This window comes from Rattus norvegicus, chromosome 5, assembly GCF_021556685.1.
Source record: "Rattus norvegicus strain SHRSP/BbbUtx chromosome 5, alternate assembly SHRSP_T2T, whole genome shotgun sequence".
Lineage (NCBI taxonomy): Eukaryota > Metazoa > Chordata > Mammalia > Rodentia > Muridae > Rattus > Rattus norvegicus.
Window position 1 is genome coordinate 145,423,579 of NC_141538.1, and position 24,122 is coordinate 145,447,700.

General features: G+C 41.6%; 1 protein-coding gene and 1 non-coding gene across 9 annotated transcripts in view; one reads left to right on the top strand and one right to left on the bottom strand.

The window, feature by feature from the left end:
- The window catches only part of Zmym6 (zinc finger MYM-type containing 6), a 47,823-nt gene that overhangs the window by 19,846 nt on the left and 3,855 nt on the right, over positions 1-24,122 (top strand). For all 8 annotated transcript variants that reach the window (XM_087549989.1, XM_087549987.1, XM_087549986.1 and 5 more), the window contains exons 6-13: positions 2,107-2,257; positions 3,825-3,940; positions 5,326-5,601; positions 6,217-6,367; positions 7,196-7,368; positions 8,467-8,614; positions 10,361-10,528; positions 11,654-11,691. In XM_087549989.1, the coding sequence (XP_087406115.1) occupies positions 2,107-2,257; positions 3,825-3,940; positions 5,326-5,601; positions 6,217-6,367; positions 7,196-7,368; positions 8,467-8,614; positions 10,361-10,528; positions 11,654-11,691 (1,221 nt within the window). The remainder of the gene's footprint in view (positions 1-2,106; positions 2,258-3,824; positions 3,941-5,325; positions 5,602-6,216; positions 6,368-7,195; positions 7,369-8,466; positions 8,615-10,360; positions 10,529-11,653; positions 11,692-24,122) is intronic.
- On the bottom strand, positions 10,277-10,384 carry LOC148006052 (U6 spliceosomal RNA). Its single transcript, XR_015621505.1, has one exon. It is a non-coding gene; the product is annotated as a U6 spliceosomal RNA (small nuclear RNA).

Below are 24,122 nucleotides of genomic sequence, written 5' to 3' on the forward strand. Positions count from 1 at the left end.
TGGCAAGTGCTTTAACCATTGAACCATCCTAGCTCCCCACCCCCCTTTTAATTCTTATAAAGGATGTAAATGATAATAAACTTTTTAGGGACTAAGGAGGTGGTTCAGTTGGTAGAGGGCTTGCAGACATGAGGACTTGAACGTATCCCTATAACCCACATAGCAGGACGTGTTGGTAAACCTGTACGATCCCAGTGGAGGAAGTTGTATCTCTTTGGCTCACTGGCCAGCTAACACCAGTTATTTGGCAAATTCCAGAACCGGTGAGAGACTGTCTCGGAAAAAATAAATAAACCCAGGGTTAGCTCCTGACTCCCACACGCATGCCTACATGTGCATGGTACACTCGTGAACCTGCACACAAAATCACAGTTCCTTTACTGAGCAAATTTTTAACTTGTTAATATCTTGGAGCAGTTGGAAATGTCCTTTTATCATGAAAGAGTATTTTATTTTTTAGGAATGTCTGCTTTAGGCAGTCGAGTTACTACTGTCACAGGAAGACAGCAGCTGCTTTTTCTCTGTGACCTAAGTGTCAGGCCCTCCTCATTCGGGACTTGCAGATTTCTGGGGTCCACTTCAGTAAGCAGATTGTGTGAAACTGCATAGTGTACTACATTTCCTCGCCGTTTACTTCCTTCCTAAAAGGATTACTATTGTGTTAGTGACGATTGTAGAGTTAAAATGCTTACCATTTGGGGTTTGCTTTATGACAGGCATTGGGAAATCAACGCTGTGTAAGTGGTCGTCATTATCATTTGTTAAAGCATGGGTAGACTATAGCTCATTATATAAATATCCCTACTTACTGTGATTCTCAGCTTGATAAGGAAGTTTTTGTAGGACCTCTTAATATGAATTAAGCACCATTTCTATCTCTTGTGGGACAGTCACCCAGTTTAGGTGGTTTTAAGTGACAAACTTTTCTATTCTAAGGTCCATGCTTCATGGATTTCCTAACATTGGTTTATGAGTGGGAAAGTATGCTGTCAGTGCAGTGTTCATTACTTACACTGTGCTTTGGTACTGAGTAGTTACTGGTTGTTTTGGGGTTTTTTTGTTTGTTTGTTTTTGTTTTTTGCTTTTTTTTTTTTTCAGTTCTGTAGCTAAGGCTGGCCTTAGACCCCTCATCCTTTCGTGTCTACCTTCCAGTTATTGAGACAGCACACCTGTCTGTGCTGCTTTTTTTTTTTCATTATTTATTTTTCTGTTTCTTTTAAAAATGTGTGTGTGTGTGTGTGTGTGTGTGTGTGTGTAGTGAGGAATCTGGAATTTTGGTTTCTTTAAAAAAAACACACACACACACACACACACACACACAAATACTTTAAGACTATGTTTTCATTGTAATCCCAGGTATGGGATAAGGGGCTGCTTCAGACTGTCCACAGCAGCAGACTGTGATCTGCCTCGTGCCCCAGCAGAGGCATGTTTTTGAGAGCTGCACATAGTTTCTGTGATTGAGTGACTTTTTGGAGTTCTGGGAACTTTTCAGAGGAGATAAGTGTTAGGGCCCAGAGAGGCAGAGTGGGTTGTTGTTGGGTTGTTGTTGGGTTGTTGGTTGTTGGTGTTGGTTGTAGTTGTTGGTTATTGTTGGTCCAGGTTTGTTAAGTAGTCACGCTCAAAGACAAGACAACAACAAGAAGAAATTAGATACCCGGACTGTGAAGATCAAGCTTGCCCCGAGGAACTCAGTGTCCCTAATTAACAGGAAGTAGTCTAATGGTCGCATCTTCCCCCTTTCTGACCCCTGACTCTTCTCTTTCCCCTCTCTCCTTTTCTCTGTCTTATCTAGTGTTAGGACAACAGTCAGTGTTGTCCTGCACCTACCTTGTTTGCACCAAGGTCTCTTCATTTCTGGGTGTGTATGTCAGGCTGGCTGGCTGTGACACTGGTGATTCTCCCATCTCTGCCTCCTGTCATGCTGGGGAGCCCTGGGATTGTACATTCACACTGTCTCTGGCTTATTACAGTCCTCCTCATGCTTTTACATGGCAAGCACTTTACCCACTGAGCCATCTCTGGCCCTTTTCTAATTTGAAACAATAATTAATTAATGTTGGAGCTTATGCTTACATCCTTCTTATATTATTGCTATCCTAATAGAATCTGGCCCCGAAGCCACTCTATGCCTTGGGGAATTCATCGAGGCTGTCTGCTGAAATGATCGAGACTACCAATGACTCAGGAAGAACAGAGCTTTTCTGCTCTATTAACTGCTTATCTGCTTACAGAATTAAGACTGTTATTTCTTCAGGTAAATTTGATAAATTTATAGATTTAATAACATATCAATGATGACCATAACTGCTGTTACTTAATTTTGTTCTTTACTAAATTCATTTAATATGGCTAAAAACACAAGACTGATTTACTTTTGAAGAACTGATAAAAAAGGAAAATAGATTTTCACTGATACTCTCTTTTTTGTAGAATATATTTTATGGTTTCATGTGTAAGAAAAAAATAATTACTAAGTTTTAAGCTATTTTTTTCTTTTTAAAAATATTTTATTGTATTTTGTTTGCCTGTTTTGTCTGCATGTATGTGTATGTACCTGTGTGCCTGTGGACACCAGAAGAGGGCTTTGGATCCTCTGGAACTGTAGTTACAGATGCTGTGAAACCACCATGTGGGACCTAGGAATCTAATCCAGGTCTTCGAGAGGAGCAGCCCGTGCTCTTTACCACTGAGCCATCTTTCTAGTCCTCTTATGTTAGGCTTTGATGGGCAGGGGTTAGTTGAAGTTAGTTGTAGTTAGACTTAGAGATTACTGTAAAGTTCTGTGATTTCTTGTGTGTTATAGCTGACCATCCATATTTATGGGTTCTACTACACTCAACCAATTGTTCCTCAAAAGTATTCAGCAAAGGCCAGCCATAGTGTTGCACACCTTTAATTCCAGCACTCAGGAGGCAGAGGCAGGGGAATCTCTGTGAATTTAAGGCTAACCTGGTCTACATAGTGAATTTCAGAATGTCCAGGGCTATTGCTGATACCCCTGTCTCAAAATAAGAACAACAAAAACCAAAGACTGGGCTGGAGGGATGGCTCAGTGGTTAAGAGCACTGGCTGTGGGGCTGGGGATTTAGCTCAGTGGTAGAGCGCTTACCTAGGAAGCGCAAGGCCCTGGGTTCGGTCCCCAGCTCCGAAAAAAAGAACACACACACACACACCAAAAAAAAAAAAAAAAAAAAAAAACCACTGGCTGTTCTTCCAGAGGTCAAATCCTAGCAACATGGTGGCTCACAATCATCTGTAATGAGATCTGTTGCCCTCTTCTGGTGTGTCTGAAGACAGTGTGCTCGTATACATTAAATAAATAAATCTTTAAAACAACAACAACAAAAACAAAAACCTCAGCAAATATAATTGAATTTTACAGAGTATTTTATTTTTCTCAAAATAATATAGCATATCAGCTATTTCTTTTTTCTTTTTTTTTTTTTTTCTTTTTTTCGGAGCTGGGGATCGAACCCAGGGCCTTGCGCTTGCTAGGCAAGGGCTCTACTGCTGAGCTAAATCCCCAACCCCCATATCAGCTATTTCTATGTTACTTATATTTTGTTAAATATTCTAAGTAATCTAGGGATGATCTGTAAGGGATATTTAGAGTGTACCGAGATGATATGCGAATACTCTGGTACCATTCTGTAAGACGGGAATGAGCATGGCTGCAGATATGGGGTATCCCTGGGGAAGTCTGGGAGCTGGTCCCCAAAGGACATAAGGAGAGGGTATGCTAAGTAGTTGGCTGTTTTTCTACTACTAGACTTTTGGATCATTTGTGCATGTGTATAACACTTTTATTTTTTGTCTTTAAGGTATACAGGTTTTGTGTCATAGTTGTAAAACTGCAGCAGTCCCTCAGTACCACCTAGCAATGTCAAATGGAACGATTTGCAGCTTCTGTAGCTCCAACTGTGTGCTGGCTTTCCAGGTATGATGCAGGTGCTGTTTCTAGTTCTTTCTAGTTCACTAAGGGATTGATCTATGGCAAAACATTGTAAAAGGTTAAACTGTTTCCTTCCTTCCTTCCTCCCTCCCTCCCTCGCTCCCTCCCTCCCTTCCTCCCTCCCTCCCTCCCTTTCTACTTCCCTCCCTCCCTCCCTCCCTCCCTCCCTCCCTCCCTCCCTTCCTTCCTTCCTTCCTTCCTTCCTTCCTTCCTTCTTTTCTCAAGCTAGAGTTTCTCTGTGTAGCCCTGGCTATTCTAGAACTGAGTCTGTAGACCAGGCTGGCATTGAACTTAGGTCCACCTGCCTCTGCCTCCTGAGTACTGGGATTAAAGGCATGTACCACCACTGTCCAGCATAAATTATTTTCTGTTACATTTATTTAGTATATGCTTGTATATCATAACATGAGCCATCTTGCTAGACCATTTTTTTCTTTACTACATTTTTTTTTGCTACATAGCCAGAATCAGGCTGGCCTCGAATGTGAGACAATCATCTTGGCTCTCTTTCCCAAGTTACAGTTTTACAAGCATGTGACACCTGTTCAGTGTTAAAGTGTTGAATGCAGGGTTTAAAAAAAAAAACCAACACTCTATTCAAGCAATGTTCCAAAGGTCATAGGTCATTTGTACAAACATTTGAGAATGTTTGAGGCCAGACATCCGGCTTTCTTATTCATGGTCCTTGAGTTAAGTACCTTTCCCTCCCACTTCTTCCTCTTGGTTCTCTTCTTTCCCTTTTTTCCTTTCAGGGTCTCCTCCTGTGTATAGTCTAGGCTACCCTTGGAACTTGATTTGTAGCCAAGGGTGGCCTGGAACTCTGGATCCAAATGTTGGGATTGTAGTTATGTGCCACCATACTGATTTTGGCTCTCTCCTTTATAAAAGAGTAGAGGCTAGCGTGTGGTTTAAGAGGTGGAATGGTGATGATCAAAAGCTTATCCGGCTCATGTGCCCTGTGTCCTGGACCAGAAATGTAATGATTCTCCGTCTGGATTTCTCCCCCTCTCCCGTTTCTACCCACTCTGTGCAGAAAGAGTAAAGAATTTCCTGTTTTCCTGGGTACGAGGATGCCTAGTGTGTCCACTGTCACACTAGCCATCGGGAGCCGGTTGGTGATATGTGTAGGGCTTGAGGAATGCATCTCTGGAGAATTTGCAGGAGTCTTCTGTTCTAATTCATTACCTTTGAGTGTTTCACTTTTTTTTAACCCTCCGCACTGGAAGGTATGCCACTGAAATTCTTTCTGTTAGAAGTAAACGTAAAAAATAAAAAATGCTTGTGGAATGAATTTATTAAAGTGAGGAAATTAAAGTAATTATGCTACATTATTTCTTATTTGGTAAAATCTTTGCTTTGTATTCATTTAGAATGTATTTAACAAGCCAAAGGGAAGGAACTCTTCATTGGCACCCATATCTCAAGGCCAAGAAGTGCTGAGCGCACCCATGCAGTCTGCAGTGTCAGCACGAAAAGAAGCCCCCGCCCCTTCCTTCAGCAGCCCCATCAGCAACCCTGCTGCAGCCGCTCTGGAGACCCTTGCCAAGGAGTCCCACCAGATCGCTTTGACCCTTTCCTTCTTGAAACTCACGTGCCTGCAGTGCAGCCTTCTGTTTGCCACAAAGCCAGAGCTGCTTTTCTACAAGGTAAGGAGCTGGCCCGAGAGAGATGTGTGTAAACCATCCAGTAAGCATTTCTGGTTTTGCCAGTTTGCCAGTTCTTCAGTTTGTGTTGACTTAAAAATATGTTTATTTTGTGTGTATTTGTGTATTCACACATATGAGCATTCCATGGTGTGCTTGTGGGATACAGTTAGTAAGAGTTGGCTCTCCCCTTCCATCACATGGGTCCTGGGATGGAACTTGGGTTGTCAGGCTTGGCACAAGTGCCTTGACCTGATGAGCCATCTCACTGGTCTGGGAAAAGACCTGCTAAAGAGAAATCTGCTGTTTAGGTAGATATTTAAAAAGAGAGAGAGGTATATTTTTAACTTGGTGTGTGTGTGTGTGTGTGTGTGTGTGTGTGTGTGTGTGTGTGTGTGTGTGTGTGTGTGTACATGACCACAGTGCCTATGGAGGCCACAGGCATTGGATCCCCTTGTAGATGCAGTTCTAGGTAATTGTAGGCAGCCTACCGTGGGTACTGAGAATTGAACTCAGACCTCTCTATGAGCAGTACTCTCTTTTGACCAGTGAACCATGTTTCCAGCCCGTGTTCCCATGTTTGGTTAGAGTTTAACAACTGTTTTCTTGTTTTTGCAGGGTAGAATGTTTATGTTTTGTGGCAAGGCTTGCTGTGATGAATACAAAAGGCAAAATAAAGTTAAGGCCTTGTGCGACTACTGTAAGCTACAGAAGACCATAGAGGATACTGTGCGATTCTCAGGGGTTGACAAGCCTTTCTGTAGTGAAGGTAAAAAGAGTATTATACATAGGTAGTGGAGTTCATCAGTTTTTATTTTCAAAAACTTTGCTTAGGAAGCATTTCTTTTCTTTTCTTTTTTAAGACATGGTTTCTTTGTGTAACCTTGGCTGTCCTGGAACTTGTTCTATAGACTAGGCTAGCCTCTAACTCTTATTATAGAGATTTTCTACCTCCAAAATGTTAGGATTAAAGGCATGTGCCACCACCACCCAGCTGCTTGAACATTCTTAAACAGTTGAATTTATACAGTTTATACTCAGTACACTTGAGACCTGCCTTTTTAAGCATTTCAGCAATCTCAATAAAGAAAACCCATGGTTAATGGCATTCGTACAGAAAAGCTTGTAAATTCAGCTAGGATCCTTTCTACCTGTTTGTAAAGTAGATTCAATTAATTGCTGCTATTCGGTTTAAGAACCTTTGAAGCCTCTGATACTTCAGAGTATGGATGATTTCTTATTTAGAGCATACTTAAACATTAATTTGAGTTTGTTCTGTGAATATGGAGGTTATCCTATAATATAGAGGCAAATAATTACATCAGGAAACCAAGCCCAGGTCTTTTGAAAGAGCTTTTGACTGCTGGGCAATTTCTTCAGCCTCTTTTTCTTTTTCTTTTTTTTTTAAAGGCAGGCTCTCAAGTAGCTCAGCCTGACCTTGAACTTGGTATGTACCTGAGGCTGGTCTGGAACTTGTGTTCTTCCTGCCTCTGTCTTGGAGGTGCTGGGTTTGTAGGCCTGAAGTGTCATAGCTGACACCAGTCTTTCCTCCTTAAAGCTAACGAATGTCTCTCCTTGCATCTTTGCTGATGGATAGTTTGCAAGGTCCTCTCCGCTCGAGACTTTGGGGAAAGATGGGGAAACTACTGTAAGACGTGCAGTTACTGTTTACAGACGTCTGCAAATTTTGTGGAAAATCAACTGGAAGGCAAGCTCCAGGTTTTCTGCTGTGAAGATTGCATGTCTAAGTTTACAGCTTTGTTATATCAGGTAACTAGGCCATGCTCTTTGATTCATTTTGAAACAAATGCTAATCATTTTCAATTAAAATATGTTCAAATTACATGAAAAAATGTATTCAGAGTTCGGGATTTCTGGAGGTCTCTTTCCCCTGGTATTGGGCCTTGAATTTAGAACTTCATGCCTGCTAGACAAACTCTGTACCACTGAGATGGATCTCTAGCCAGAGTAAGGATATGTGTACTTTTTATTCTCTCTCTCTTATAAAGTATGATGACCTTATTTGTAGCTTTTAGGTTAGAAATTTACATAACTTTGCCTTAAGTAGCTCTCATTCAGGTTACTCAAGAATTTAAGGTCAGACCTTGTCCTCCCTTCATAGGTCGCGTGGCAAACTGATAGTCTTACCTACTTTCCTAGTTTTGAAAGACATACAGTAGTAGGAATAGTTAGATAAGCATAGTACAGACCTGCCACTTTTACAGTTGATTGTTCCAGTCCCATTGTCAGTCCTGAGGGCTAGGTGTGTTGTTGCCACTTTATAAGTAAGAGGAGTGTAGCCAGAGAGGTGAGTAGCCTGAGAGGTGAGTAGCCTGAGAGGTGAGTAGCCTGAGAGGTGAGTAGCATGCCCTCGAGGAAGCTGGTAGGTGGCAACTACATAGCACCTACAGCACTCTAGCGAACTCATTGTGCTCTTAATACTCATTCCTGATGTACTTTGCTTGCCGAGGAATATTCTATATTTTTAACCATTGTATGGCTAAGGACCAAACACAATGCTTAAGAAAAGGGTACTTAGGCTGGGTTGTGGTGGCACACACCTTAACCCCAGCACTCAGGAGGCAGAGGCAGGTGGAACTCTGTGAGTTCAAGGCCATCCTAGTATAAAGAGTGAGTTCTAGGACAACCATGGCTACACAGAGAAACCCTGTCTTAAAACAAACAAACAAACAAAAATTGTTAGGACATCTTATGTGGAACAAATACCTGTTTTTAACTACAGTATTTTAATTAGGGAACCTTTCATTTTATAATCTCACTAACTCATATACCATTTTCATTAGTGCTTCTGGTCAGTATTATACTTTTATAATTTTAACCCTTCCTTGTCCTTCCTTCACCTCTCAGACAGCCAGGTGTGATGCCTGTAAACGGCAGGGTAAGCTAAGCGAATCCTTGAAGTGGAGAGGCAACATCAAATACTTCTGTAACCTGTTTTGTGTCTTGAAGTTTTGCCATCAGTATAGTGCGAATGACCCAATTCCACAAAGAAAAGGTAAAATTAAACTTGTTCCAGGCTCTTCCAGTCAGTGCTAGGATATACTGTTGCATACACAGTTGAAATACTACAATAACACAAAGTTTCCTTGTATTATAGCCTACACTTCCTGAAAGTTTTCTTTAGGGTGCCTTACTGACAAGTCTGTTGTAGTTTTTATTGCTGTGGTAAATAAACACCGTGACCAAAAGCAGCTCAGGGAGGAGAGGATTTATTTCATCTTACAACTCTCAGGTCATACTCCATCACCGAGGGAGTCAGGCAGGCACTCGAGGCAGGGACCTGGAGGCAGGACCTGAACAGACCGTGCGGTGGTGCTGCTTCTGCCTTTGTTCTCATTGCTCAGCTTGCTTTTTCATGGAGCCCAGGGCCACCTGCCCAGGAGTGACACTGCCCACACGAGTCACTAATCAAGGAAATGCCCCACAGACTTGCCGGCAGGTGCTCTGATGGGGCATTTTCTCAGTTGAGATTCCCACTTTTCAGAAGACCCTAGCCATGTCAAGTTGACAAAAAACTATCACATGGTCGGCCTTTGAAAGGAAATTAATTCTGATGCTTTTTGTTACCATAATCAAAGCAAGCAATTAATACATACTTATTTCATAGGAAAATTGAATTTGATTGCTTTTGATTCAACTTACGTGACTCTAAGTTTGTAAAGCTAAGGGATCCATACTATAACTGAAAATAAAAACTAAAAAGACGGCAAACAGAGGGAGAGGCTGCAAGTGTGTTACTATGGTTGCTGTGCCTGGTATAGAATTTGATGCAGAACTTGCTTGTAGCTAAAGAAAAAAAGAGCAACACATTAATTATTTCAGGAAAAATAAAGTAGTCCAGTTCTTCATGGGTAGCAAAGTTTTTTCTTGAAAAAAAAATTTCTTTTTTACAAGTAGGACAACTAATGTGGTCAAGAAAAATCGAGATGAGTGATGTGTGGAATGTTCTTAAAGTGTGTCCTCTCAGGAGTACTGTCCGATGATCCAAGACAAGCATAGATCCTCTGCTGAGAACCTCGAGTACTACATAATTCTTACAGTGTGCTCTCCCTTATGTATAGCTGTTCTAAGCTTCTGTGTTCGCCAGCCCATCCTAGGACTAGTCAGGTTGGTGGTGGGACACTCATTTTACAGTATCGTTGAGAGAAACCACTGCTACTAGAAGGGAGACTGTTGGGGAGGAAGGGTCTAAGAGATAGAGGAAAAGAAGGCAGCTATTGCAGGGGGCAAGGCTGTACATGGCAGAATGATGAGGGTGAATGTCAGCAAAATACAGTCAACTACAACTTGTAAAGGAAGCCTATTATTTTGTATGAAAACTTAAAAGAGAAAAAACAGCGTTACTTGGAGGGGCAGCTTCTTCATCAACTTCCAGTTAATCTCAAAGCTGAGAATACCTGGCACTTTACCTGTTAGATATTAAAATTACTAAATTTTAGGATGTCTTATATGGACTTTATAATTTTACAGAACCAGGCTTGTCCTAAGTCCCAGTGAACACAGACCTTAGCAGAGTCACCCAAGCTGATGTTACACAGGTGGAGCTTTGTGTCACTGCCTGACCGACGACTCCTTAAACAGTCTCATTCCTATTTAACTCTTTTTTGATGTGGTGTCTAACTTTTGTTTATTTTAATCAGCATTTATTTTCTTCCTTATTTTTATGCAACAGTTCATGAATTTGCATGCCATCCTTGTTCAGGGGGCCATGCTAATCTGTGTCGTTACCCTTTTTTTGTAGTGTTTGTGCTCCCAAAGCCAGCACAGGTAATTATTCCTAAGGTACAAACTGCTATGACGGCACTCCCTTCTCCAAAGATAGCTACAACACCGGTTATAACCAGTGTGACATCATTGGCAAAAATACCTGCACTCCAGCCCTCCAGGAACACTAACAGTGTCTGCACAGGTATGACTTGATGCAGAGGCTTTTGGATAGGAGGCAAGTATTGCCGAGTCTAAGAGTTATTGCTGGTAACACCTTTATAGTAATGAGGAAGTGTGTGCCCCACTGTAGGGTGAGGGATGAGTTGGAAAGGAAGGGGCGTGCAGAGTTAACTTTTTAAAGGATTCTAATGGGCTCAGCAGTTAAGAGCACCCGCTGCTCTTGCAGAGGACCTGGGTACAGCTCTCTGCAGCTGTGTGAGCCTCTAATCATTTGTAACTCCAGTTCCAGGAGAGCTGATGTCCCCTTTTGGGTTCCATGGGCATAAGGCATGCATGTGGTGCACATACATACATGCAGGCAAAACACTCACACATAAAATAAACAAAAATAATTTGAAGAGTTTTAACACCCCCACCCCCAGTATGTGTGTGTGTGGGGTTGGAGTATGAACATATTTACTTACTTCTGTATAGGTGGGTGATGTTAGACACCTTCCACCACTGTCCGTCTAGTGCTTGAACATGTAAATTTTATTAGTGTATACATTGTGTGTAAGTTAATATGTGCACAAGTGTGGGCAGGTACATGCCAGGCCTTGTGTGTGGAGGTCAGAGGAAAACTTTGGGAATCAGTTCTCTCCTTCCACTTGGGATCTGAGGATCAAACTCAGGTTTTCAAGTTGGAATGGCAAATACCTTAATCTACCTTAGCTTTTAAGATCTAGAGTTCATTGACGGTTAGGCTGGAATGGTCAGTGGACTCCAGGAATCCTCTTGTCTCAGCTGGGGTTATAGATGTAGAGCTATGACTGCATCTCTCTGTTCTTGTTTTTAAACATGGGCTCTGGGGATCTGAACTCAGGGCCTTATGCTCTGGACACCATGCACTGTAGCCACTGAGCGGCTCACCAGCCCCCACTGCTTGCTTCTGTGCCGCCAGGCATTCTAATGAAGTCAGGGGCCTGAGGTGGTAGGGATTCTTACCTTCACTCAGGTACCATGGTGCCTTGGGACCTTTTTAAAAAATTTTTTGAGAAATTCTGGTCCAGACTCTAACCCTCCTTAATGAGAAAAAACAAATGCCTTAATTTCATTGTTTACTTATGAATATTTCAGGAGTGATAATGTGTTCTCTGATTTGTAACAGATGCTGGTCCTACAGAGGCAACAAAGATCATTGGAAATGTAAGTTTTTTCACTAATGTGTTACTTGATGATCCCCATTTACTGGGGGTTTCATTTTGGTTACAGTCTACTATATATACATATACATATATGCATATGCACACATATACACATATATTAGACTACATAAATGCTTTTCTGTTTACAGCTTAGTCTTTTCAGAAGGTTGAGTAGTAACACATTGTCTGTTCTGAACTATATCTTTGGACTCTGGATCCTTAATAAGGGTCTATTCCTGATTTACCTTACAGTTCGTATTCAGGTTCTCCCATTGTTTAAGTGCTTCCTAGCTCCTTCTGGCTGCTCATTTTTCCTCTTACTACATTTAAGTACTTTTGGTTTAGTCTAGAAAGTCTGGAAAGTTTAGCATGATGCCATTGTAATTTTTTTATTATTAATTATTAACTGTACAAGTAAGATGTTACCGTATATACTTAATCCATATTATTAACATATGTCTTAGTTAGGGTTTTACTACTGTGAACAGACACCATGACCAAGACAACTCTTATAAGAACATTTAATTGGGGCTGGCTTACAGGTTCAGAGGTTCAGTCCATTATCATCAAGGTGGGAACATGTCTGCATCCAGGCAGGCATGGTGCAGGAGGAGCTGAGAGTTCTACGTCTTCATCTGAAGGCTGCTAGCCGAATACTAACTTCCAGGCAACTAGGACTAGGGTCTTAAAGCCCACACCCAGTGACACACCTACTCCAACAAAGGCCACACCTCTTAATAGTGCTACTCCCTGGGCCAAGCATATACAAACCATAGCAACATATATTTATAAAAGTAGCTATATAATTTCTATCTTGATGTTTTGCTGTGAAGAGACACCATGACTGTAGCAACTTCTAAAACACTTAATTAGGGCTGGCTTACAGTTGAGAGATTTAGTCTATTATGATGGCAGGAAGAGTGGTGCTGTGTAGGCATTCATGGTGCTGGAGAGGGAGCTCAGAGTTCTTTATGTGGATCTGCAGGCCACAGGAAAAGAAAATGCCATACTAGGCCTGGCTTGAACATGAGACCTCAAAGCCCACCCTAGTGACACACTCCACAAGGCCAGCGTTTCAATAATTCCACTCCCTATGGACCTATAAGGGCCATTTTTATTCAAACTACTACTATTTCTAGCACTCTATAGTACTGGTTATAAATTTGTATGCTCTGAGGATTCATCCCTCTACTTCATGTTTGTATGACAGTTAGTCTTTAATTATGCTAGTTTTGAATAATTCAGGTTTTTAGGAATATATACCTCACTTAATATAGTTGCCCTATATATATTTTCTTCACTATAATTCACCTGTCATTTTAACTGCCACTGGGAGCTGGAGAGATGGCTCAGCAGTTAAGGGCAGTGGCTGCTCTTCTAGAGAACCCAGGGTTTTTTTTGTTTTTTTTTTTTTTCAGAGCTGGGGACCGAACCCAATGTCTTTCGCTCACTAGGCAAGCGCTCTACCGCTGAGCTAAATCCCCAACCCCGAGAACCCAGGTTTATTTCTCAGCAGCTTAAAACAATATAATTCCAGTTCTAGGGGATCTGATGTCATCTTCTGGCCTCTGTAGCCTCCATGGGCACTAGGAATGTATGTAGTGCACAGGCATACATGGAGGTAAAATGCTCATACACTTAAAAGTAAATTTAAACATATTTTAAAAGGGCTGGAGAGATGGCTCAGTGGTCAAGAGCACTGACTGCTCTTCCAGAGGTCCTGAGTTCAATTCCCAGCAACCACATGGTGGCTCACAACTATTTGTAACTCTAGTTCCTGTGGATCTGACACCATCACACAGACATATGTGCAGGTAAAAAACACACCAATACACATGCAATGAAAAGAAATAAAATTAAGAATAAAATTTAAAAACCAGTTACCAAATAGCTCTGATTGATTTAGTTTTAGTTTATAAAATAAAATACTTTGCAAATTGGATAGTCTCTGTTGCACCTGGAGGATCTGCCAGCTCTGTTTATCTAGTGCCAAAGTAACCACAGACAATATGTGGGCAAGCACATTTCCAATACAACTTTGTATGCAAAACAAGTGAAGGTACATGTCTTAGGATTCCATTGCTGTGAAGACACACCATGACCAAGTGACTCTTAGAAGGAAAACATTTAATTGGGGCTGGCTTACAATTTTAGAGGTTTAGTCCATTATCATAGTAGGAAGTGTGGCAGTGTGCAGGCAGACATGGTGCTGGTGGATTCTAGGACAGCAGAAAGAGACTGGGCATGGTATGAGCATAGGAGCCCTCAAAACCTGTCTCCAGTATGACACACTTCCTCCAGCAAGGCTACACTTATGCCAACAAGGCCATCCCTCCTAATAGTGCAACTCCCCATGGACCTGTGGACCAGTTACATTCAAACCACCACAGTGACTTTGCCAAACCCTGATCTGCTATATTTCCATTAAATAGAATTAGATTTATTTGCTTCTGTTAGATGCTTCCTTTTATTGCTGTGATAAAATACCACAATCAAAAACAATTTAGGGAAGGGTTAATTTTGGAGACGAGCTTCTCTACCTTCTTTGTTTTTTGTTTTTTTTAAAGATTTATTTATTTATTCTATATAAGTACACTGTCTCTGTCTTCAGACACACCAGAAGAGGGCAAGAGTCACATGGTCTGACTTGTGGGAAGCAGGAAGGCTGGGTTTGTTGCTGTTTGTTTTCATTTCCTATGATGTCCTTATTCAGACTCCCTGAATTATCCGTCTGCCTCGGCCTCCCGTATTGATTTGTGCTTTTCCAAGTTCTTTGTGAGGGAGGAGGGAAAGAGGTAGTACAATATGTTCCTAACATGCGTGAAGCTATGGGTCTGAATAAACCCAGCAGCCAGAAGCAGGAGGATGAGAAGTTTAACATCATTCTCAGATACATACCAAGTTGTAGGACAGCTTTGTCTCTTAGAAAAACAAAAACAAAACAAAACAAATTCTGGCAACAATGTGGAGGAAATCCTGCAAAGAGCAGAAATAGCTGTAGGAAGACAGGTGGGAAAGCACTGAAGCCATTTAGCAAAACAGAACAGGGACTGTACAAGGCAGGGAACACTAGAGAGAAGGCTGCAAGATTAAAAGGATTCTTTTAAAACATACTTGAGACAACTTATTAGTCATCTAAGATTAAGTATCAGTAGACAAGTGGATATGTGAATCTGGAGCTATAAGGTCAAAGTAAGAAAAGTCTGTCTGGAACCAGCCATTATCTACGTGGTAAAAAGAGACCCAAGGGAGCTAGCTGGACATGTAGCGTCAGCATTTGGGAGGCTGATGTGGGAGAGTCACCCCAAGTTCTAGGCCAGGCTGGACTACTTATTGATGCTCAGAAGAAAGGACGTAAGGAAAGAAAGAGGGAGAGGGGCAGGGAAGGAAGGGGTGAGAAAGGAAGAGAGTCAACAGTTTGTGGGTGCTCAGGGTGTGCTTCAGGGGTAGAGCGGTCCCACACATGCAAGGCTTCTGATCCTTCTGACCTCTGGTCGCCAGTGCCACCACTAAAAAGTAAAGAAGTCAGCTAGCCAACACCCACCACCACACAAGGACAGAACGATGCATCAAAACGCTTGCTATTTATAAAGTTTCTGAATTACTTGTTTCTGGAATTTTCTGTTTGGTTTTTTTCAGACCATAGGTGATGTGGGTAACTGAAACTATGGAAACAAAAACCGTGGATAATAGGAAATTGCTATAGATAAACATCCCTAAAACACTAAGAAAAAGGTAATTCAAAACATCAGTAGATGGAAAGTTAAAAACAGGAAGTTCAAGGAAAATTGAGAAAACCAACTACACAATCAGCCATTTCAAAGGAAAAACTATAGAAATAGATGTAAAACTGTTAACAGTCAGGGACTCACAAAATTTAAAAATTAGCAGATAGTCATCAAGCACAGTGACAGAAACGGTGTTCGGTATTTATGGTTATTTAAGGTGAGACTGTAGGAGATGGGAAGAAAGACCAAGCAAGGGCTGGAGCTGGCTGAGCAGGAGCACGTGTTCTGGAAGCCTGAGGCTGAGTCCCAGCAGTCCTCATGCAAAAACCAGGCCTGGCTGGTGGTGATCTGAATGAGGACGGCCCCTTAGACACGCGTATTTGAATGCTTGATCCCCAGTTGGTGAACTGTTTAGGGAAATTAGGAGATAGATTCTTGTCGGACAGGTGTGTCACTTGGAGGTGTTATTGAGGTTTCAGAAACCCACACCACTCCTAATACATGAGAAAATCAGAAATAGACGCAAATATATTTATATATTGTGAGAATAAAAGGTGATATTTCAGATCAGTAAGAGAAATATGAATTATTCAATAATAACAATGGGACAACTAGGCCTATAGTTGTATTTCTACCAACCAATTTTAACAAAATGAAGTTCAAATGGGGATTTAGATGTAAGAAAAGAACTAAGAAATATGTAGGGGAAAATGTCATAAATATGTCACAAAACTTAGAAGCCATTAAGGAATCTGTAAGAGGAATTCAACCTTCCAGACTCAAAAGATAAACGGGCTGAGCAGGCCGGCTCCCGTACTTCTGATCCCAGTACTCCGGAGGCAGAGGCAAGCAGATAACTGAGTTCAAGGCCAGCCTGCTCTAGTGAGTTCTGTGCTACCCTGCACTCCACAGTGAGACTGCCTCAGGGTGGGGAAAGGAAGAAACGGGTAAGTGCAGCGGTGGCAATGCTTTTGTGTTTGAGGCCATGTGTGCCTTGGATTGGATCGGATCTTTTGAGTGCTAGGCAAGTGCTCTGTTACCAAACTAGAACACCCAACCCCCAAAACCAGTTTTTAAAAATATGTACAGAGAATAAATTAAAAAAGACCCAACAACCCATAGAAAACAGGCAAGAGTATCCATTGGTTTACAGACCTGGACATTAAAGTAGTTTTTAACAGTGTTCATCTTCACTGTTACTGAGAAATGAAACTGGGCTAGGTGGAGTATTCCTGAAACCTCCTCACTCAAAGGCAGAGGCAGGAGGATAGCAACAGTTTTACATTGGGTCAGGTTGTCTAGTGAGACCTTGTAACAGAAGCAAAATTAATAAATTGTTTGATTGATTGATTGATTGGGGCAGGAGAGATGGCTCAGAGTTATTAGCAAGAGCACTTGCTAACTCCATCTCCGGGCATCCCATGCCCTCTTCTAGCCGCCGTAGGCACCAGTTGTGCACGTGGTGCACAGACATATTCAGGTCAAACACTCATACACATAAAGTGATGATGGTGATGGCGATGGCAATGATAACAACAATAATACACAATACTGAGTGCTGTGCGGAAAAGGATGAATAGGAATGGACTTAGAACCACTGCTCATCTATGCCAAGATGAAAATGGACAGTGAAGGCACTCTCTCATGTTGCCGATTGGAGTATGAATGATTTCAGATCATTTTAGTAGAAACTAGAGAAGCTTAAAAGTGCAGGTGTGGTTATAGCTGGTTTGCATTGTTTGTAATTGCAGAAGCTTGAAACCCAATCTTTCTATCAGTGGCTGGGGCAATAGATCTTGAGTACACAAGCAGAGTCTGAGCTGTGCCCCTGTCCTGTCCCCATCTCTATTTACAGAGCCAGCCTAGAGACTGCACAAACATGCAGAGGCACTGGGTTACAGTTAAAGTAAGCCTGTTAGAGTCACATCATGGGATGCTACGCCTTTGTCTAAAAGAGTAGGTGGGGCCTATGTGTACAGGCTTCTGGAAAGAAGGTATAGACTTTAGTATTATTGCACACTCCCATTTGTGCTTTAAATACACATGGACATCTGCTTGTCCAGACATAGAGAATTTCCTGGATACCTAGGAAGCGCAAGGCCCTGGGTTCGGTCCCCAGCTCCGAGAATTTCCTGGAAAGGCACCAGTAAGTAGGTGAGTCTCAGAGAAAAACTGATTGGGGAAGAATTTTAACAGGGCAAATTATTTCCTGTTGTTTACTCTTTGAGTCTTTGAGTTTCATGGCACATTCATTTGAAAACATACAAAGTTTTTTTGAAACAGAATAGTCTTCACCGTGTAGTCAGTCTACTCTTGTCTCTAGGATTATCCTTCTGTCTCCGTCTCCTGAGTGCTGGGAGTACAGCTGTGCAACACTATGTCTAGACAAAATGTGTGGGCATGAAGGTGGTGTTTGAGACAGGCATCTCACTGTGTAGCCCTGGGTATCTTGGAAGTCACTTTGTAGACCAGTGTGGCCTTGAACTCATAGATATCTGCCTGTGTCTGCCTCAGTGCTGGGATTACAGACATGTGAACTGTCTCATGGGTGAATTTGTTTACAGGAAAATGGTAGCTGTTAATGATGGCCCATTCACAGGCAAGGGGACACAGGGAATGCTAAACATAAAGAATGACCCTCTACAGTAGGCAAAGTGCCCACTGCCTGAGGAGTAGTCTCAAGTAAAGAGATCTGTTGTCTAGGATATTAGGAAATGAGCTCACATATATTGCTTATGGCTGTTGTGGTAAAATTATTAAAGGGCGCATGACCTGGTCCCGAGAGTTCCCACTCCTCGCAGATCCATGTGCTCTAGCTGTTTCTCTGTTACCGCTTTCACACACTATCTCCTGGGGCAGTTGTTAACACACCTGATACACACATCGAATTCCACGGGCCATGCTAGCGTTGCCCCAAGCATTCTATAGCCTAGCATAGCCTCCTGTCACAGACTGTGCTATGCTCCCAACTACCCAGTGAAATTGTTTCTCAGCAAACTAGAACTCAACAACCAGATTTATGTGTTAAATGTTGTTTATAATATATCCACACAATTAATTTATAACCAATTGATAGGGATATAAACTGCCCACCTAGATAAGATATATTTTGTTCATCTAGACATACAAAGCCCTGTACACATCCATCCCTTAAGAATAGTCATAACAACCTGTAGATGTGCAGAGAGAAATCTTAACATCTGCTGCCATGTTCTCTCGGCTGCTCTCTCTCCTCTTACTCTGGTCTCCTCTCTAAAACTTTTCTCCTGCCCATCCTTTCTTCTCGTCCAATGATAGGCCTCATTCTATTCTGTACCAGCCTTCACCTGAAAATGGCATCAACCTACATATGGCCACACAATTAGATAACAGCTTTTTTCCGAGAGCAGTGTGTTGATGCCATCAGAATTTAAGTCACAAGCTTGTAACTGGCCAGTAACATTCAGGCTTAGTGTTCATAGAGATACTAGCACATGTAGGACGAGTTTATGTGAGGATAGGGAGGCGTCATGGCATTGTTTGTAATGGCACAAGGTTTATATTGTCCTTCTGGCTCATTTAGTAATAGAGTACAGTCCGAGGGACTAGGCGGCTGCATATAAAGTCATGTAAATATTCCTCCAACATGGCTTGCTAAGTTAGAGCAGGTGCTGAGCTGAAACTAGCCATATATGCTGCCATTTGTACTCAGAAGCCACTGACCTATCCAATCTGTCAGCTGGGAGGAATGGTTATTTTCAGAGTTGACTCTGGATAGAGGGCCATCAGCTGTGCACACACTTTGTCTCTTTTTGTACTTACTGTACATATGTGGGTATCAAAGGACAACTCTGGGAGTGTCTGTTCTTTCCCTGTACTACAGAGATTCCAGGACACTGACTGGGGCCTGCACTCAGGTGGTCAGGCTGGGTGGCAGTGTCTTTTCTAGCTGAGCTGTTCCTCCAGCCTGGCTGGCTCTTGAATAACTTCGGGAGTCAGGCATCATTCCCACACTCCTTTCTCCAAGGAGTCACTCTCAGCTCCTTCATCCTCTACAGCTCTTGCCACCGTCTACAAGGATATGTTGGTCTGATTGCTGGACTTGCTTGTTTCTGTATCCTCTCTGATGTGAACGTGTGTGAGCAGGACTCTTGTTTGTCTGTTTTCTGTTGTACCATCAGGGCTTAAACAGGGCTTGACTTACAGTAAGCATTCGGTAAGGTTTTCTGAATGAAATAAATGTGTTTTAATTAAATATCTCACTCTTTTTTCTTTTAACTTTGCTTCATGGAGAGCTTTGTTTGCAAAAGTTTTTGTGTGTGTGTGTGTGTGTGTGTGTGTGTGTGTTTTAATTTCCAGGTTGTCAAATGTATCAATATTTTTTTGCTTTGATTTTACATTTCTCTTTTTTTTCTTTTTTTCGGAGCTGGGGACCGAACCCAGGGCCTTGTGCTACATTTCTCTTAAGAATAGTTCCTTTTGACTATACAAAGAATCAACAGAACCAAAAGCTGGTTCTTTGAAAAAATCAACAAGATAGATAAACCCTTAGCCAGACTAACCAGAGGACATAGAGAGTGTGTCTAAGTTAACAAAATCAGAAGTGAAAAGGGAGACATAACAACAGAATCAGAGGAAATTAAAAAAATCATCAGATCCTACTACAAAAGCCTATATTCAACAAAACTTGAAAATCTGGAGGAAATGGACAATTTCCTAGACCGATACCAGGTACCAAAGTTAAATCAGGAACAGATAAACCATTTAAACAACCCCATAACTCCTAAAGAAATAGAAGCAGTCATTAAAAGTCTCCCAACCTAGAGCGCTTACCTAGGAAGCGCAAGGCCCTGGGTTCGGTCCCCAGCTCCGAAAAAAAGAAAAAAGAAAAAGGAAAAGAAGAAGAAGAAAAAGGAGAAGAAAAAGAAGAAGAAAAAGAAGAAGAAAAAAAAGTCTCCCAACCAAAAAGAGCCCAGGTCCAGGTGGGTTCAGTGCAGAATTCTATCAGACCTTCATAGAAGACCTCATACCAATATTATCCAAACTATTCCACAAAATTGAAACAGATGGAGCACTACCGAATTCCTTCTATGAAGCCACAATTACTCTTATACCTAAACCACACAAAGACCCAACAAAGAAAGAGAACTTCAGACCAATTTCCCTTATGAATATCGACGCAAAAATAATAAAATTCTTGCAAACAGAATCCAAGAGCACATCAAAACAATCATCCATCATGATCAAGTAGGCTTCATCCCAGTTATGCAGGGATGGTTTAATATATGGAAAACCATCAACGTAATCCACTATATAAACAAACTGAAAGATAAAAACCACATGATCATTTCATTAAATGCTGAGAAAGCATTTGAAAGAACAGGAATTCAAGGCCCATACCTAAACATAGTAAAAGCCATATACAGCAGACCAGTAACAATATTAAACTAAATGGAGAGAAACTTGAAGCAATTCCACTAAAATCAGGAACTAGACAAGGCTGCCCACTGTCTCCCTACTTATTCAATATAGTTCTTGAAGTTCTAGTCAGAGCAATCAGACAACAAAAGGAGATCAAAGGGATACAGACTGGAAAGGAAGTCAAAATATCACTATTTGCAGATGACATGATAGTATATTTAAGTGATCCCAAAAGTTCCACCAGAGAACTACTAAAGCTGATAAACACCTTCAGCAAAGTGGCTGGGTATAAATTAACTCAAATAAATCAGTAGCCTTTCTCTACACAAAAGAGAAACAAGCCGAGAAAGAAATTAGGAAAATGGGGCTGGGGATTTAGCTCAGTGGTAGAGCGCTTACCTAGGAAGCGCAAGGCCCTGGGTTCGGTCCCCAGCTCCGGAAAAAAAGAACCAAAAAAAAAAAAAAAAGAAAAGAAAAAAGAAAGAAAGAAATTAGGAAAATGACACCCTTCATAATAGTCCCAAATAATATAATACCTCAGTGTGACTTTAACCAAGCAAGTGAAAGATCTGTATAATAAGAATTTCAAGCCTCTGAAGAAATAAATTGAAGATCTCAGAAGATGGAAAGATCTCCCATGCTCATGGATTGGCAGGATTAATGTAGTAAAAATGAGCATTTTACCAAAAGCAATCTACAGATTCAAGGCAATCCCCATCAAAATACCAATCCAATGCTTCAAAGAGTTAGACAGAGCGATTTGCAAATTCATCTGGAATAACAAAAAACCCAGGACAGCTAAAACTATCCTCAACAATAAAAGGACTTCAGGGGGAATCACTATCCCTGAACTCAAGCAGTATCACAGAGCAATAGTGATAAAAACTGCATGGTATTAGTACAGGGACAGGCAGATAGACCAGTGGAATAGAATTGAAGACCCAGAAATGAACCCACATACCTATGGTCACTTGATTTTTGACAAAGGAGCCAAAACCATCTAATGGAAAAAAGATAGCATTTTCAGCAAATGGTGCTGGTTCAACTGGAGGTCAGCATGTAGAAGAATGCAGATCAATCCATTTTTATCACCATGTACAAAGCTTAAGTCCAAGTGGATCAAGGACCTCCACATCAAACCAGACACACTCAAACTAATAGAAGAAAAACTAGGGAAGCATCTGGAACACATGGGCACTGGAAAAATTTCCTGAACAAAACACCAATGGCTCATGTTCTAAGATCAAGAATCGACAAATGGGATCTCATAAAACTACAAAGCTTCTGTAAGGCAAAGGACACGGACACTGTTGTTAGGACAAAACGGCAACCAACAGATTGGGAAAAGATCTTTAGCAATCCTACAACTGATAGAGGGCTCATATCCAAAATATACAAAGAACTCATGAAGTTAGACTGCAGGGAGACAAATAACCCTATTATGAAATGGGGTTCAGAGCTAAACAAAGAATTCACAGCTGAGGAATGCCGAATGGCTGAGAAGCACCTAAAGAAATGTTCAACATCTTTAGTCATAAGGGAAATGCAAATCAAAACAACCCTGAGATTCTCACACCAGTCAGAATGGTTAAGATCAAAAACTCCAGTGACAGCAGATGCTGGTGAGGATTTGGAGAAAAAGGAACAGTCCTCCATTGTTGGTGGGATTGCATGCTGGTACAACCATTCTGGAAATCAGTCTGGAGGTTCCTCAGAAAATTGGACATTGAACTACCTGAGGACCCAGCTATACCTGTCTTGACATATACCCAAAAGATGCCCAGACATGTAACAATGACACATGCTCTACTATGTTCATAGCAACCTTATTTATAATAGCCAGAAGCTGGAAAGAACCCAGATGCCCTTCAACAGAGGAATGTGGTACATCTACACAATGGAATATTACTCAGTTATCAAAAACTATGACTTTATGGAATTCATAGGCAAATGGAACTGGAAAATATCCTGAGTGAGGTAACCCAATCACAGAAAAACACACATGGTATGCACTCATTGATAAGTGGCTATTAGCCCAAATGCTTGAATTACCCTAAATGCACAGAACACATGAAACGCAAGAAGGATGACCAAAACACGAATGCTTCACTCCTTCTTTAAAAGGGGAACAAGAATACCCTAGGCAGGGAATAGGGAGGCAAAGTTTAGAACAGAGACTGAAGGAATGCCCATTCAGAACCTGCCCCACATGTGGCCCATACATATACAGCCACCAAACTAGATAAGATGGATGAAGCAAAGAAGTGCAGGCCGACAGGAACCGGATGTAGATCTCTCCTGAGAGACACAGAATACGGCAAATACATAGGCGAATGCCAGCAGCAAACCACTGAACTGAGAACGGGACCCCCCGTTGAAGGAATCAGAGAGAGGACTGAAAGAGCTTGCAGGGGCTTGAGACCCCATATGAACAACAATGCCAACCAACCAGAGCTTCCAGGGACTAAGCCACTACCCAAAGACTATACAGGGACTGACCCTGGGCTCCAACCGCATAAGTAGCAATGAATAGCCTAGTAAGGGCACCAGTGGAAGGGGAAGCCCTTGGTCCTGCCAAGACTGAATCCCCAGTGACCGGGATTGTTGGGAGGAGGGCAGTAATGGGGGGAGGATGGGGAGGGGAACACCCATATAGAATGGGAGGGGGAGGGGTTGGGGGATGCTGGCCTGGAAACCGGGAAAGGGAATAACAATCGAAATGTAAATAACAAATACCCAATTTAATAAAGATGGAGAAAAAACAAAAAAAAAATAGTTCCTTTCTGTTCTGGTCATTTGAAATTCTCCATGCTTTTTTTTTCTTCTGTTTTGTGTTTTCCAGTTGAGATCTTTAATCAATAATGGTTATATATAATTTTTTTATGGAATCTGAATTTGGATATATTTTTTTAAAAATAATTACCCTTTTCAGCAAATTTTTTTATGTGGCTCATATTTTAGGCAGAATAATTTATATGTGTGAATATATATATATATGTATATATATATATGTGTGTGTGTGTGTGTATGTGAGAATGTGTGTATGTATGTGTATGTGAATGTGGGTGTGTCCATTTTACTAGGAAATGAACCTAGGGCTTTGCCCGTGCTAACCATACCCATCTTCCAGAATGTTCTGTCTGTTTGTTTGTTTTTCAAGACAAAGTTTCTCTGTGTAACAGCCCTGGCTGTCTTGGAACTCGGTTTACATACCAGGCTGGCTTTGAGCTCAGAGATCACCTGCCTCTGCACCCTCCCACTCCCCACAACCCCCTGTCCTCACCCCAGTGCTGGGGTTAAAGCC